This window comes from Lithobates pipiens, unplaced genomic scaffold (assembly GCF_037356315.1).
Source record: "Lithobates pipiens isolate NorthernLeopardFrog02 unplaced genomic scaffold, aLitPip1_a1.2 Scaffold_22, whole genome shotgun sequence".
In the NCBI taxonomy this organism is placed as follows: domain Eukaryota; kingdom Metazoa; phylum Chordata; class Amphibia; order Anura; family Ranidae; genus Lithobates; species Lithobates pipiens.
Window position 1 is genome coordinate 302,887,833 of NW_027507784.1, and position 16,628 is coordinate 302,904,460.

General features: G+C 46.1%; 1 protein-coding gene across 3 annotated transcripts in view; it reads right to left on the reverse strand.

The window, feature by feature from the left end:
- The window catches only part of CLUAP1 (clusterin associated protein 1), a 228,223-nt gene that overhangs the window by 75,109 nt on the left and 136,486 nt on the right, over positions 1 to 16,628 (reverse strand). For all 3 annotated transcript variants that reach the window (XM_077449275.1, XM_077449276.1, XM_077449273.1), the window contains exons 7-8: positions 4,666 to 4,799; positions 3,625 to 3,766 (exon numbers count right to left, since the gene is read on the reverse strand). In XM_077449275.1, coding sequence (XP_077305401.1) covers positions 3,625 to 3,766; positions 4,666 to 4,799 — 276 coding nt within the window. The remainder of the gene's footprint in view (positions 1 to 3,624; positions 3,767 to 4,665; positions 4,800 to 16,628) is intronic.

Here is a 16,628-nt window from a genome sequence, read left to right on the forward strand (position 1 = left end):
GTGTCGGTGCCAAGATACATCTGACCACAGACACGTGGTCTAGCAAACACGGGCAGGGAAGGTATATCAGTTTTACTGCCCACTGGGTGAACCTTCTGACGGCCGTCAAGCATGTAACCCGTGGCACCCGTGTAGATTTGGTTTTACCGCCACGGATTGCATGCAGGCCTGACTCTTCTTCTCCTCCTCCTACTCCATCCTCCTCCCTCTCCTCCTCAGCTGCCTCCTCCTTTTCCGCTGCTAGCGTCTCTTCCACTGCACCGCCCAAGCTCCCCAGAACCTATTCCACATGCCAGGTGAGACGTTGCCATGCCGTGCTGCGTCTGTTGTGCCTGGAAGCAAAGAGCCACACTGGCCCGGCACTCCTTTCAGCTTTGCGTTCACAGGCAGATGAGTGGCTAACACCGCTCAATTTGACAGTTGGTAAAGTGGTGTGTGACAACGGTGCCAATCTGCTTAGCGCATTGAAACAGGGCAAAATCACGCACGTGCCGTGCATGGCACACGTCTTAAACTTGGTCGTGCAGCGATTCCTTGTCAAATACCCTGGGGTCCAGGACATCTTGCGGCAGGCAAGGAAAATCTCGGCCCATTTCAGAAGATCTTACACGGCCATGGCTCGCCTTGCTGACATTCAGCGGCGACACCATCTGCCGGTCAGACGTCTTATTTGCGATTGCCCGACGCGATGGAACTCAACCTTCTATATGCTTGATAGGCTGCTCCAGCAGAAACGTGCAGTTAACGTCTACCTGTATGAACTCTGCGAAAGAAACGGTTCTGGGGAGCTGGGTTTTTTTTCACCGCGCCAGTGGCTGCTCATGCGCGACACATGCAGACTTCTGCGGCCATTTGAGGAGATCACCAAACTGGTCAGTCGCAGCCATGGCGCCATCAGTGACATGGTACCTTATGCCTTCTTTCTGGAGCGTGCATTGCGTCGTGTCATTGATCAGGCTGTGGAGGAGCAGGAGCGGGAAGATGAGGAAGTCGCAATGCTGGATGAATTCCCAGGGGGGGCTACTCTATCTGAGACAAGTCAACAACAGGAGTCTGATGAGGAGTCAGAGGAGGATGGTGCCGGGGCGGATGAGCAGGAGCAAGAAGAGCATGCTTTAAACCTTTCTGGGATCCCTGTTGTGCGAGGATGGGGAGAGGAGAATGAAGAGGACGACATTATCCTGGATGATGAGCAGGAGCCAGGCCACCACACCGCTTCCACTTTAGTGCAAATGGGGGCCTTCATGCTCCAGTGTTTTAATAGGGACCCCCGTATAAAAAGCATGAGGGTCAAGGACCAGTACTGGGTGGCAACGTACTTAGACCCCCGGTACAAACACAAAATGGCGGAAATGTTACCGCCGTCGCAGAGGGCTGTCAGAATGCAGCACTTCCAGGCCTTGCTTCGAGAAATGCTGCATTCTGCTTTTGCGTGCGCTGGCAGAGGAGCAATTCCCACTCCCAGAGAAGGATTTGCGGGTACCAATCCAACAGCGCCTGCAAGAAGAGGCCGGTTTGAAGATGTGTTGGTGACTTCGGATATGAGGTCATTCTTTCAGCCGACCCATCGACAGGTGTCATCCGGATCCAGCATCAGGGAACGCCTAGACCGTCAGGTGTCCGACTACATTGGGTTAACGGCCGATGTGGACGCTCTGAGGAGTGATGAACCCCTAGACTACTGGGTGGGCAGGCTTGACCTCTGGCCAGAGCTTGCCCAATTTGCAATCGAACTGTTGGCTTGCCCCTCATCCAGTGTCCTGTCCGAAAGGACGTTCAGCGCAGCAGGGGGGATTGTGACCGATAAGCGTACTCGCCTAGCTCACCACAGTGTTAACTACCTCACATTTCTAAAAATGAATGAGGCATGGATCTCGGAGGAATTCAACACATGTGATCAGTAGACCATGTATATGTCTATAAACAATTTTTGGAATCAAGCACACAGACCTTCTTAATTCATTTGGCTCACTTCCCTGACCCAAAAAAGCACACCGTACTATATGCCCCTACCCTCCTCTTTGAAGAGGTTGAGCGGTGTCATATTTCTACTGGGGCTGCTTATTATGAGGGGTTCCCACCATCCCTGTGCTGTGCTGACTTCCTCCTGGGTGTTCTTATTATGAGGGGCTCCCACCATCCCTGTGCTGTGCTGACTTCCTCCTGGGGGTTCTTATTATGAGGGGATCACACCATCCCTGTGCTGTGCTGACTTCCTCCTGGGGCTGCTTACGGTGCTGCTGTCAGCGCTGTATGTCACGGAGCTGCTGTCAGCGCTGTATGTCACGGAGCTGCTGTCAGCGCTGTATGTCACGGAGCTGCTGTCAGCGCTGTATGTCACGGAGCTGCTGTCAGCGCTGTATGTCACGGAGCTGCTGTCAGCGCTGTATGTCACGGAGCTGCTGTCAGCGCTGTATGTCACGGAGCTGCTGTCAGCGCTGTATGTCACGGAGCTGCTGTCAGCGCTGTATGTCACGGAGCTGCTGTCAGCGCTGTATGTCACGGAGCTGCTGTCAGCGCTGTATGTCACGGAGCTGCTGTCAGCGCTGTATGTCACGGTGCTGCTGTCAGCGCTGTATGTCACGGAGCTGCTGTCAGCGCTGTATGTCACGGAGCTGCTGTCAGCGCTGTATGTCACGGAGCTGCTGTCAGCGCTGTATGTCACGGAGCTGCTGTCAGCGCTGTATGTCACGGTGCTGCTGTCAGCGCTGTATGTCACGGTGCTGCTGTCAGCGCTGTATGTCACGGAGCTGCTGTCAGCGCTGTATGTCACGGAGCTGCTGTCAGCGCTGTATGTCACGGAGCTGCTGTCAGCGCTGTATGTCACGGAGCTGCTGTCAGCGCTGTATGTCACGGAGCTGCTGTCAGCGCTGTATGTCACGGTGCTGATGTCAGTGCTCTGTATTACGGTGCTGCTGTCAGTGCTCTGTATCTCCTGCACCCTCTTGTTTGCCTACCCTGGTCCCTGACCTTCCCTCTCCTCCATTGCCTTCATTAGCTCCATAGTCCTGAATTGTCAGAACAATTTCCCAAATAAAAAAAAAATGCTTGTAGTTATCGATCCCAAATTCACCTCATACATGTATTATGCTATTGTCCAGGTGGTGGGACTACGTGCTACCCCCTAATAATTACCCCGTGGCCGCAAATTCGACCTAAAGGTTTGCGAAATTCGCCTCCCATTGAAGTCAATGGAGCCCGCGGCGAACGGTCGTTTTCGCGAACGTTTGTGTCCGTTCGCGTTTCGCGTTCGCGAAACGTCCCGTCGGAAGTTCGTCCATCACTAGATAGGAGTGACTCAAACCGCTCCAACTTAGAAAAAGGTTCCTATACTAAATTGGGATGACTTCAGAGCGGCTTGCATTGACTTCCATACAGAAATCGTTTTGCAATCCGCGCTGAAGTCGCGCTGTACGGGGCAGCTTCAGAGTCGGGCGACTTTGTGTGAACCAGGTCTTAAGGTACAAGATACCGATTTGTGAACAACTGTCTTATTTTCATATGGTGTAACTAACAAAAAAACAACATTAACTTAAAGAACCAGCAAGGCTAAAGAAAGACCTGAACTATTTAAATTTGTTTTTTTGACAGATAAATGTGTAGACAGGCCCTTCTGGTCCTCACCTCAAATCGCTCTTGCTCCACCCGATGATGATCCTCCAACTGTTGTTCCAGAAAGCAGAGGTTACGAAACTTGTCAACATAAATCTCATACTGCTTTTGCAGCTCTTCCTCAAGCTTCTCGTACTCATCCATAAAGGCAGGCCTGTGTGGAAAGATACATCGTGAAACCCAGAGGATTGGAGATCAAAGGACCGTGTGACCATGTTCCATTGCTGCCCAGGGCACAGTGGGACTTATTAAAAACAAAACAAAAAAAAAAAAAAAAAAAAGGACTTTCTGATCATGTGACCACTGTGGTCCATACACTTGGAGTGCCACTCAAAACCTGCTTTTGGAAGCACAGATCGGGTGCCGATGTTCATACAGGCTAGCTGGAATAGATCGGAACACAGAAGGTGGAAGCAATGCAGACCTGAACCCAGCCACTATATATACAGGTAACAATACGGATACAGCCTGAATTCCTCTTGGCTATGCTAGAGTTCAGGCTGAAGCTGTATCTTTACACCTCCATATAGTGGTTGGGTTCCGGTCCACTGTGATTGGATGTCACAGTAGTCACATGATTGGGAGCCTGTCCCACCAGGTTCTGATCATAACAAGAGACCCCAGTGTTTTCTATGACATCTTGGGCACTGTGCGCTCACAGCACAGAAACCTTAGTTGTCCATGGCCGCATATGTGCTCCGAGTGCGCACAAAAGCATACCCACTTTGCCAGTAAACATATGCATTTTGTGGGTGGCAACAGGTTAAATACACAGATCAGGGGGAAAAAAAAAAGAGAAAAATCAGTAGCCCTTATTTACATGCTTGTTCTGGGCCACTGACTCTAAAAAGTGCTGAAGCCAGGTGAACATGACAGCCAGGCTTTTTCTGCAGAACCAGTCAGTAGTGATAACCACCACATTTTTATTGCTATAGGTTTCCTTTAATCACATTTACTTTCCCGTTAAGAAGCCATATTAATACATAGAAAGGTTAGAAGCAGATAGTACATTTCTTTTCAAAAGAAAATCCCTTTTTAGGAGGCCTTGTTTACCTGACACTCTGTAGAGTCTGCAGTCTGGCCCGATTCCTCTCCAGTTCCTTCTTGCGCTTCTCAATTTTAGCCTCTAGGTTCTCTTCATCTGAGGTGCCATTAGTCAGGAGGTCTCTCATTTTCTGACACTGCTCCTGAAACAAGCAAATATAGCCCAGGGTTAAGACTTAAAGTGATTGTAAACCCTTATCCATATCCAGTGGAGTGACTGGCCTCAGGTGATACATAGAAGTGAAACATCCTACCACATTTGTTGTACCCGTTTATCTGCAGCCATTTATCCTGTACATCCTTGTAAAATTCAGAGATGAAAATGTTTTTCTTATCGTACATCATGGGACACAGAGCCATAGTACTTACTATGTGGATTTAATAGGCCACCTTCAGGTGCTGGACACTGGCACGCCCTAAATTAAAAAGTGCCCTCCCTATATAACCCCTCCCACTGGTAGGAATATCTCAGTTTTTTCGCCAGTGTCTAAGGTTCGGAGACGATCTGGATAAGTATATCCAAAGAATTTCTAATGGGAAAAGTTCCCTTTTACCGGTCAAGAAAAAAAGTTTAAACATTTTACTTTTAAACATACTTCTTCAGTGCTAGGGGCAGCTGCCTCCAGGCAGTCTTGACGGCCTCCACCGTCAGATTCTACAGGTAAACCTCTCGGTCAGTCCCAGGGCCAAAAGAGGACCTGAGGGAGGAAGCCCACAAAACAAAATACTAAAGCCTCCTTATGAAGGGAAGCCCTCGTTTGCTTGAGTGGGGGGTAAGGCTTCTGCAGTTTTCAAGAGTCTGGCAGGAACATTGTCAAGACAGATGGGTGGCTTCCTCAATTTCTCTAGGTTACAAACTAGAGTTCCCGTAGCCTCGTTTTCTCAGATCAAACATTCCCAAAGATCCAATGAAAAAGAAGTCTCTCTTTATAGCTCTGGATCATCTCTTATATCAATGGGTGATATCAGAGGTCCCTTTGGAAGAGCGAGGTTTGGGGTTTTTATTCAAACCTGTTCATAGTTCCAAAACCAAACGGGGATGGCAGACCCATTTTAGATCTCAAACATGTGCCGATTTTACCCGCTCATCAGAAATTTCTGCGCTTCGATGTAGAAAATCGTCACTTTCAGTTTGTAGCTCTACCTTTTGGACTGGCTACTGCACCTCGAGTGTTTACAAAGATCCTGGCTCCTCTTTTAGCCAGGTTAAGAGCCAAAGGTATAACAATACTAGCCTACTTAGACGATCTACTCTTGATAGATCAATTGGTAGCCTGCTTAAACTTAAACTTTGGTCACCACAGTCAACTACCTGGAAGATCTAGATTGGATTCTCAACCTACAAAAATCCTCCTTAAAACCTTCAAGGAGATTGCAATACTTGGGGCTGATCATATGGTCAAATCAAAGAAGAATCCATCTATTTGTCTTTGCATGAAATTGTTGGGAAAGATGGTGGCTTCTTTCAAGGCCGTTTCTTATGCGCAGTTTCATTCGAGACTGCTACAAAACAGTATCCTATCTACTTGGAACAAGAAGGTCCATGCTTTGGACTTTCCAATGCATTTATCCCACAGCGTGCGTCAGAGCCTCAATTGGTGGTTGATATCCAAGAATATTCAAAAAGGGAAATCCTTTCTGACAGTCACCTGGAAGGTGGTAACAACAGATGTCAGCCTTTTAGGCTGGGGAGCAGTCCTGGATGAAGCATCTGTCCAGGGGAAATGGTCCACCTCAGAGAGGACCTTGCCCATCAATATTCTAGAAATTCAGGCAGTACGCCTGGCCCTAGAGGCCTGGACGCTCAGACTATGGAATTATCCCGTCAGGATTCAATCCGACAATGCCACAGCAGTGGCCTACATCAATCACCAAGGGAGCACGAGAAGTCGTGTGGCCCAGAGAGAGGTGAATCATATTCTTTCTTGGGCAGAAAGCAACATTCCTTGCCCATCAGCAATTTTCATTCCAGGGATAGAGAATTGGCAGGGAGACTGGCTGACTGAGTCGCCAACAATTGTTCCCAGGAGAATGGTCCCTTCATCCTGACATCTTTCTGTCAATATGTCAAAAATGGGGAGTTCCGGACGTGGATCTGTTTGCGTCCAGGTTCAACAACAAGATCGACAACTTTGTGTCAAGGACAAGGGATCCGATGGCATGCGGAACAGATGCCTTGGTCTTTCCTTGGGATCAGTTATCACTGATCTATGCGTTCCCTCCTGTTCTGCTGCTTCCTTGGCTTCTTCGCAGGATCAAGCAAGAAGGGAAGGAGGTGATTGGTGTGGCCCCAGCATGGCCAAGGAGATCTTGGTTTGCCAAGATCATAAAAATGGCGGTAGGGGAACCTTGGACCCTACCACCATGGCCAGACCTTCTCTCGCAAGGTCAGGTATTCCATCCTACCTTACAAATGCTAAATTTGATAGTTTGGTTATTGAGAACCACATTCTAAAGGACCGTGGGCTGTCAACTTCAGTAGTTTCTACTATGGTTATGCTAGGAAGCCGGCCTCCAGAATCATATACTATAGAGTCTGGAAGGCATATGTCTCCTGGTGTGAATCCAGGGGTTGTTGGCACCTCAGAAAATATGTCATGGGTAGGATCCTTGAATTCTTACAAATGGGATTAGAGATAAAGCTGCCCTTCACTATCAAAGGCCAGGTGTCGGCCTTATCTGTGTTTTTTCGACCACTTGCCTCACATTCTCTGGCTGGTAACTTTATTTAGAGGGTAACACGGATTAATCCCCCAGTTAGATCCCCCTTGAACCCTTGGGACTTAAATCTAGTCCTATCGGCTTTACAAATGCAGCCTTTTGAGCATATTCGAGATATTCCCTTGGTCGTCTTGACAAGGAAATTTGTTTTCTTGGTTGCTATATCTTCTGCTAGAAGAGTATCAGAGTTGGCTGCTCTTTCTTGTAAAGAGCCCTATTTGATTCTGAATAAAGATAAGGTTGTATTACGACCTCATCTTAAATTCCTACTGAAAGTAGTATCAGGTTTTCATTTAAAACAAGATATTGTTCTGACATCTTTTTTTCCAGAGCCTTGTTCTGTGAAGGAAAAATCACGACATTCTCTTGATGTGGTGAGAGCGGTCAAGGTCTATTTGAAAGTGACCGATCAGATTCGTAAAACAGATGTTTTGTTTGTGTTGCCAGATGGTCCTAAAAGGGGACAGGCAGCGTCAAAATCTACTATTTCTAAATGGATTTGTCAAGCGATTGTTCAAGCCTATGGTTTAAAGAGGAAAATTCCTCTTTTTCATATTAAAGGACACTCTACTAGGGCTGTTAGTGCTTCTTGGGCAGTGCATTACCAAGCCTCCTAGGCTCAGAGCTGCAAGGCTGCAACTTGGTCTTCAGTCCACACATTTACCAAAATTCTATCAAGTAGATGTGAGAGGTCATGAGGATAGCGCTTTTGGGTGCAGTGTACTGCAGGCTGCAGTATAAGTTCTCTGGTCTCTTGGCTTTCCTTTGTTGTGTCTCCCTCCCTTCAGTTGGCATTGCTATGGGACATCCCACATAGTAACTACTATGGCTCTGTGTCCCCTGATGTATGAAAAGAAAATAGGATTTTTAAAACAGCTTTCCTGTAAAATCCTTTACTTTGAGGTAAATCACGGGACAGAGGCCCCTCCCTTCTTTGGTATACACATGTATACACTTTGCTACAAAACTGAGGTACTCCCACCAGTGGGAAGGGTTATAAAAGGGAGGGCACTTTTTAATTTAGGGCATGCCAGTGTCCAGGACCTGAAGGTGGTCTATTAAACCCACATAGTAAGTACTATGGCTCTGTATCCCGTGATGTACCTCAAAGAAAAGGATTTTACAGGTAAGCTGTTTTAAAAATCCTATTTTTCAGATTTAAAAAGCAGACGACAGGGAGCTGCAGTTACAGACTTTACAACAGCTCTGAGAGCTGATTGAAGGGAAGGGACACACCCTTCTTCACACAGCATACAGAAACAGAGCTGAGGCTGTCAATCACAGGCTGTGTGCTGGAGATCCTTCCCCATGTCACCTTTTTAGCTCTTGGTGCAGAAAAACTTTTCAGAAGGGACTCAAGCAGATAACTGAGGAACAAGACACCAGAGAGAAATTACACTTTTCACACTGGAGAGAGGCATGTAGACATTGTAGAAATATGTGCTTTTGTTCAGATTTAATGTCTAAGGTTTACAACCACTTTAAAGTAGTAATAAACCCAAAACTGTAATATATTGCAGTTTACCAATCATTTTAGGCCTTTTTTCTCGGTTTCTGCTTGGGGATCTGACCAGCATTTGCTTTATACAGATACCACTCGGGATGTATGAGCACAGGGGGCTGATTTGGACAGTAGCATAGTCAGTCTGGAGGCAGAAAGGGGGGGGGGGGGGGGTAGTGTTAGAAGTACCACCAGACTTAAATACACTATTCTTGCCATCATGGAGTCAAGCAACGTCATTCAGCCCAAGTTCACACTGGTACGTGTGGAACACGGCATGTGATTCGCACAGGAATCGCACTGCGATTTGAGCCATACATTTTGTATGGCTCAAATTCCATCACATAAGTACCAAAAATGGTGCAGGACCTTTCTTTTTCACGCACCTGAATTGCATTGCACCCATGTGATGTGATTCTGGCAATCGCACCGCATTTTGCAATCTGTTTCTGCATGGACATCGTGTGATGTCTATGTAGTGCGCTGTGTTGAAACGCAGTGCATCTTGTGCATTTCCGTTTCGCATCAGTGTGCATGAGGGCTCAAAAGTCTCATCATTGTGTCTAGACTTGCTTTTTGAATGGAATCATATGGAATCATATGCATATCAAACAGGTCTTGTTACAATTTTTCCCAGAAATTCTAATTGCGCTCATTTCTTAGTGTGTACCCAGTGTTATTAAAGGCAAGAGAGGGGTCACAGCTCTGTGAAGTCAAAGAAGGGGTTCTCCAAGAATGACATTAATTTATTTCTACACATATAGGGGACCTGTTCACTTATGTACAGCCCTGGGCTCCACCAACATCTGCGTGAAGTGGAGGCATCTGCCTGCCTGAAATTAGCATAGATTAAAAAAAAAAGGTGATGCTACTGATATAATAGCAATTAGCGGACCTCCAGCTGTTGCAGAACTACAAATCCCACAAGGCATTGCAAGACTCTGACAGCCACAAGCATGACACCCAGAGGCAGAGGCATGATGGGACTTGTAGTTTTGCAACAGTTGGAGGTCCGCTAATTGTATATCCCTTTAATAGATGTTCAAAAGTTTGTGAACACCTGATCATCACACCTATAAGATCTTGTTGGACATCCCAATACAAAACCATTAGCATTCATAAGGTCTTCCCTCCCCTTCTTTGCAGCTATAACAGTCTGCGCGGATTTGGTAAGGCTTTCCAAAATATTTCCAACAGATTGCTTCATTTTCCCACCTTATATGATGCTGACATGATGAAAATACTAAGCATTTGTCCAATAATTCATTACCGGCAATCAGAAACTCTAAAGTGCCCATGACTGAGATTCAATGACCACAGGATTAGGCTTTTGGTCATGCAACCATCACATGGGGAGCAAAGGCCCCTTTCACACTTGTATGACACGACACTCATACAACTGTGGACCTGATTTTGCCCTGCAACTTGAAGTCTGACATGCATCCGACTTCAATAAACAGGGAACCAACTTTGATCCCCGACAATACCAGGCACTGTTGTGTATGAATCTTTAGGGGGAACTCCACGCAAAATGTTAAACAAAAACGGCATGGGTTCCCCATCCAAGAGCATACCAGGCCATTTGGGCTGGTATGGATTTTAAGGGGAACCCCCATGCTGACAAAACTGCGTGGGGGTCCCCCCAAAATCCATACCAGACCCTTATCCAAGCACACAGCCCGGCAGGTCAGGAAAAGGGGGTGGGGACGAGAGAGCGCCCCCCCCCTGAACCGTACCAGGCCACATGCCCTCAACATGGGGGGTGGATGCTTTGAGGCAGGGTGGCCCCCCCACCCCAAAGCACCTTGTCCCCATGTTGATGAGGACATGGGTCTTTTCCCAACAACCCTGGCCGCTAGGTGTTGGGGTTTGCAGGCAGGGAGCTTTTCGGAATCTGGAAGCCCACTTTAATAAGGGGGCCCCCAGAACCCGGCCGCCCACCCTACGTGAATGAATATTGGGTACATTGTACCCCTACCCGTTCACCTAATAAAAAAAAAAGTGTCAAAAATAAAACACAGTACACAGGTTTTTAAAGGTAATATATTAGGCAGCTCCAGGGTCTCCCCTCTCCGAGTCTTCTCCCTCTTCTGGCGACATCTTCTGCCTCCGCCGCTGATGTCTTCTGCCTCTGTCGGTTCTTCTCCGCTGAGGTCTTCCAGCCTTCTCCGGTTCTTCTCCCTCTGTCTGCTGTCTTCTCGCCCTTTTGCCCGGTCTTCTTTGCTGTCTTCTCCCTCTGTTCTTCTGATGTTGACTCAACGCTCTCTCCCGGTCTAATGCTGGGTGCGCGGTGTGCCACTACTTATATTGGCATGGGGCGGGGTCACCAGAGGTCCGCCCCTTATGGTGTCACTACCCATAATGACCCAGGTGGTGACTTCATAAGGGGGTTAGGCCTCCTGTGACCCCGCCCCATGCCAATATAAGTAGCGGCACGCCACGCACCCAGCATTAGAGTGGGAGAGAGCGTTGAGTAAACATTGGAAGAAGAACAGAGGGAGAAGACAGTGGAGAAGACCGGGGGAAAAGAGCGAGAAGACAGCGGAGAAGACCCGGCAGAAGACAGTGGACAGAGGGAGAAGAACCGGAGAGGGGAGAAGAAGTCGTAAGAGACGACGAAGCTGCCATAATAAATTACTTTAAAAACCTTTGTCATGCGTTTTATTTTTGACAAATTTTTTTTTTTAGGTGAATGGGTAGGGGTACAATGTACCCCATACTCATTCACATAGGGTTGGGGGGGCCGGGATCTGGGGGGCCCCTTGTTAAAGGGGGCTTCCAGATTCCGATAAGCCCCCTGCCCGCAGACCCCGACAACCAACAGCCAGGGTTGTCGTGAAGAGGCCCTTGTCCTCATCAACATGAGGACAAGGTGCTTTGGGGTGCCCCCCCCCGCCTCAAAGCACCCACTCCCCCATGGTGAGGGCATATGGTCTGCTTTTGGCTCAGGAGGGGCAGCGCTTGCTCGTCACCACCCCCTTTCCTGATCTGCCGGGCTGTGTGCTTGGATAAGGGTCTGGTATGGATTTTGGAGGGTCCCACGCGTTGGCGGTTCCCCTTAAAAATCCATACCAGACTGAAAGGCCTGGTGTGCTCTTTGAGGGGGAACCCATGCCGTTTTGTTTTTTTCAACATTTTGCGTGGAGTTCCCCCTATAGATCCATACCAGACACAGTGCCTGGTATTGTCGTGGATCAAAGTTGGAAGCCTGTTCATTGAAGTCGGACGCATGTCGGACTTCAAGTCACAGGGCAAAGTCGGATCCAAAGTGGTACAACTGTCACGTCGTACCAGTGTGAACCCGGCCTAAAGCAACAGTTTCTCTGGGAAAGATCTAGAAGAGGTTTCCAGGCTTCCTATCCCTGTTTATTAATCCATTTCAACAAGATTATTACACAGCTGAAAGGTACCATTTGAGTACAGGTCTAATTTAGGTCTCTGAAAGCTTTTTTTATCACTTTCTTTTTTTATATCCTGTGACTGTTCAGTCTCATCATCATATTGTGTAGACATGTATGCAAGGGGTCCAGTCAAAGGCATAAATACATTTGTTAACAATTTCAGTCTCTCTAATGGCCATGGGCATGTTCATTTTTCCATTAATCTGTGCATTTACAATGTTAGTCCTTCCACCAGTTCTAACACAGTGGGTGTAAAGTGGGTATTCATGACACATGTCAGTACTTTATAAAGGGAGGATTTCATGCTTGACTGCTCTGGATAAAGAGAGGAGCAGAGACAGCTTTTAACTGAATTGCTGCATTTGCTCCTAATGTTGCACAGCAAAGTGAAAAATTGCCAGGAACAAAACGCCAAGTCAACCTGAAGGCAGAATTTAAATAAAACATAGCTTTAATTTAGCACTATAAAAATAATCCATTATAGGAAGAAAATATATACTGTCACCAGAGACATAAAAATCCCTTTGTGTTTCACAGCTGAGATGTAAGTCAGACATGCAGCTCACTTATGGCATTATGTAAGGCAAAAGATACAATGCTACATAATCTGAATTTTAGACCCGTCATCACTTTATTACAGTCTTATTAAATATGTGTCAGTATGATTTACAGAGTGAGTGAACATTACAAACCATACCTTATTTTAATATATTTAGCCAAGTCAAGAAATTGTGCAAATAAAAGAGTTCCCAATTTTCCCTACTTCTGCTGTCATCTAAGAGATCTACTAGCACTGGGGGTCTCCAAACTGCGGCCCTTTTCTAGACTTTAACCGGGCCTTGGGACACTATTCCTCTTAATGATATGAGGCGCTATTCCTCCCACTGACACCAACAATGGGGCACTCTTTATTTCACTGATACCAATGATGGGGTACCATTACTCTCACTAACACCAATAATGGGGGACTATTCCTCCTCCTACTGACCACTAACCCCCGAGACCATGTTTATTCTCATTGATGCTGGGCCTGGGACATTTTCTACCCCCACTGGCCACAATCTGGACCCCTTAAGTCTGAAGGACAGTAAACTGGCCCTTTGAAAAGTTTGGAGACCCCTGTACTAGTTTTTCAAAAAAAACTGCAAGACAAACTCTAAGTGCCAGATAAAGCTGTAGAAACAGGCTTCTGTATAGAGAGCTATATCAGGATTACATCAGTGGTGACTGCAGGAGAGCATTCAGTGCCCAAGCTACATCATCCTCCACCATGCCACACTTTACATTAACTCCTGTATTATTGCTGCAGGCTCTTCAGAGGGGGTTCAGAGGGGGTTCAGAGGGGGGTCTACTGAGGAAGTGTTGTTATGATGTTGTCAGGAAGTTGCATATCTGCCATCATCTGACTTCTTTGCATACAGAAGCACCCAGTGATGATGTCACTGAATCTAAAATTAAAATGGGATATGTCAGGAAGACACAAAGGTTTGATTGTACAACTATCACCCCCCTTGATCGCTTTGTCAAAGCCTGCCAAAATTATTTCTTACTTGGTTCCTGAATACATCATCCTATTTGCCTCTGGGATGTCATCACTGGGGCTCAAAAAAATGTGCTCAGCATCGGCGTTAGAATCCTAGAGGGCACCCCTATGCGACTTGCGTCTGACCTAGAAGAGCCATGGTAGCTCTATACTTCAAGCGAAATGACAGATTTCATTACATGGAGGAAGAGATGGGTGGTGACAACCTTAACCCTTCTCCGTAACCTATGCAAGCGTGCAGTCCTAGATGCCCAGGGTGACAATGTTGCAGTGATTTAACTTCAAGGGAAGAAGTTTTGTCACACTCCTAGTGGGAGTACCTCTTACTTGCTGGATCACATGCTCCCTTACCTAATCTCAGCACCTCAGCACTTGCTGCCCCCTTCGGTATTCAGCCCATTTAATGAATGGGTGCACTTTTGCTATTTATTACATAAAGAAACAAGATAAATGCAATTAAAAAAACAAGAAGCTTAATTTGAATTATATGCACTTTTAAAGTAATAAAGAACTAGATAAAAAACATTTGTTTGTTAAAGTGGTTCTAAAGCCTGAAGGTTTTTTACCTTCATGCATTCTATGCATGAAGGTAAAAAACCTTCAGTGTGCAGGCCCCCCCCCCCCCCCCAAAACGTGGCTACGCACAACCTTGATCCTGCTATGTGCATGGGAGCAGCGGCTCTCCTGGGTTTCTCACACCTCATTGGCTGAGAGGCAGCAGCAGAAGCCATTGGCTCCTGCTGCTGTTAATCACAGCTAGTGAAGAGGGAGCGGGGGCAATTCTGAGTCACACTCTCTGGGTCTTATGGACACAAAGGGTGTGGCTCAGGAGCAAGCATGCATAAGTGCCCCTATAGCAAGTGGCTTGCTACGGGGCATTAGGCAGGGGCTTAAAGTGCTGACAGGGGACCCAAAAAGAGGAGGAACCAGGCTGCTCTGTGCAAAACCATTACACTGAGCAGGCAAGTATGACATGTTTGTATTTTTTTTTAAATAGAAATTTTGCCTTTACAAACGCTCCCGCACTGCCTGAAAGATGCTGCTTGCAGGACTTTTTCTAATGTCCTACAAGCACACCACCCCAAAGCACTTGGGCTCTCCCATGGAGGCTGCAGGGGAGGCTTTTTTCAAGTGCTTTACAGGTGCTATTTTTAGCCTGAAAAATGCCCCAGTGTGAAAGGGGTCTAAGTGATTCTAACATCTTTGTTACAGTCCAGAGTGGCTGAAAAGTGATTTTAACCTCTTCAACGCCAAAAATATAATAGCAAAAAAATAAATGTATTTATTTAAAGTGCAAGCTCCAAGAGGGATAATCTGCAATAAGTTTTAACCAACATTTTCATTAGTGAACTCTTTGCTTCCGAAAATCAAATCAAAAATCAGCTAAAAATAAAGCCAAGTGACTCACCGGTCTATAAAGCGAGACAACAGGAGAATTTGCACTTAAAGTTTTGCATGAACAAATAATTAAGTTAATGCGTGGGTAGCCTTGTCTGAGTATTGGCATAGCAGTAGATATAATTCTGACATATTCAAACATACTCCCTGCATGGCGAAGAGGCAGATGGTGATGAAACGTTCTGATACCTCCTCTGGTGGGCACTGGCATAAGGAAATGAATAACATAATCAAGAAAATCAGCTCCTGGCAGGAGCCAAGAGAATAAACCTGCTATCGAAACTTGCATAATGGAACTTACTGAACAACAGACCTGTGTTTGTTATGCAATTCCACATGGACTTTTTTATATTGACCTCATTATTGCAATATTGTTCTGATCCAAGGTTTAGGACAAGCTATTCTGGACAAAATATATGCTTTGCTGATTTTTATAGTGAATTAAGTCTGCATTCACACTTGAGCATTTTCAGCTCATAAAATGCTTGTAAAATGCCTGAAAAAATGCCTGGAAAATGCCCAAAAAGGAAAATCCCATTCATTTCAATGGCACCTGTTCACATCTGAGCGTTTTGTCACCTGAAGGAAAAAGCCTGAAAAAGGATAGGATCAAAAAAGAACATGAGATTCTTTGGAGCAGATCACAGGCATTTTTCTGCCTTTTACATTGGTGACCTGAACAAAATCTCAGCAAAAATGCGGTAAAAGCGCAGTAAAAAAAACTGCAGCATAATCGTTGTAAAAACACTTTGAAACGCTCAGGTGTGAATACAGCCTAAAGGCTAGGTTGAGCTTTTTTTTTTCTAAATTCCAGCTTCCTTATATACCAATATACTATTAATGTACCTATGTTGTACAAAATAAAATACATTCTAGAGCTGGCTTACCCAAGCCTCCAGTGTCTCCTATAGAAAACGTACTTCCTCCTATCTGTCGCTTAGGACATGAAAACTGTAATGCCCTGCACACACGATAGGATTTTCCGATGGAAAATGTGTGATAGGACCTTGTTGTCGGAAATTCCGACTGTGTGTAGGCTCCATCGCACATTTTCCATAGGAATTTCCGTCACACAAAATTGGTTCTCAAATTTTCTGACAACAAAATCCATTGACAGAAATTCCTATCGTGTATACACAAATCTGATGCACAAAAGTCCACCCAATCAAGCAGAAGATCAGCACTGGCTATTGAACTTAATTTTTCTCGGCTTGTCGTACATATTGTACGTCACCGCGTTCTTGACATTCGGAATTTCCGACCAACTTTGTGTGACCGTGTGTATGCAAGACAAGTTTGAGCCAACAGCCGTCGGAAAAAATCCCACGGATTTTGTTGGAAAATCCTATCGCGTGTACAGGGCATTAATCTAAAGCCCCATACACACTACCACATTTTCTGCTGATTT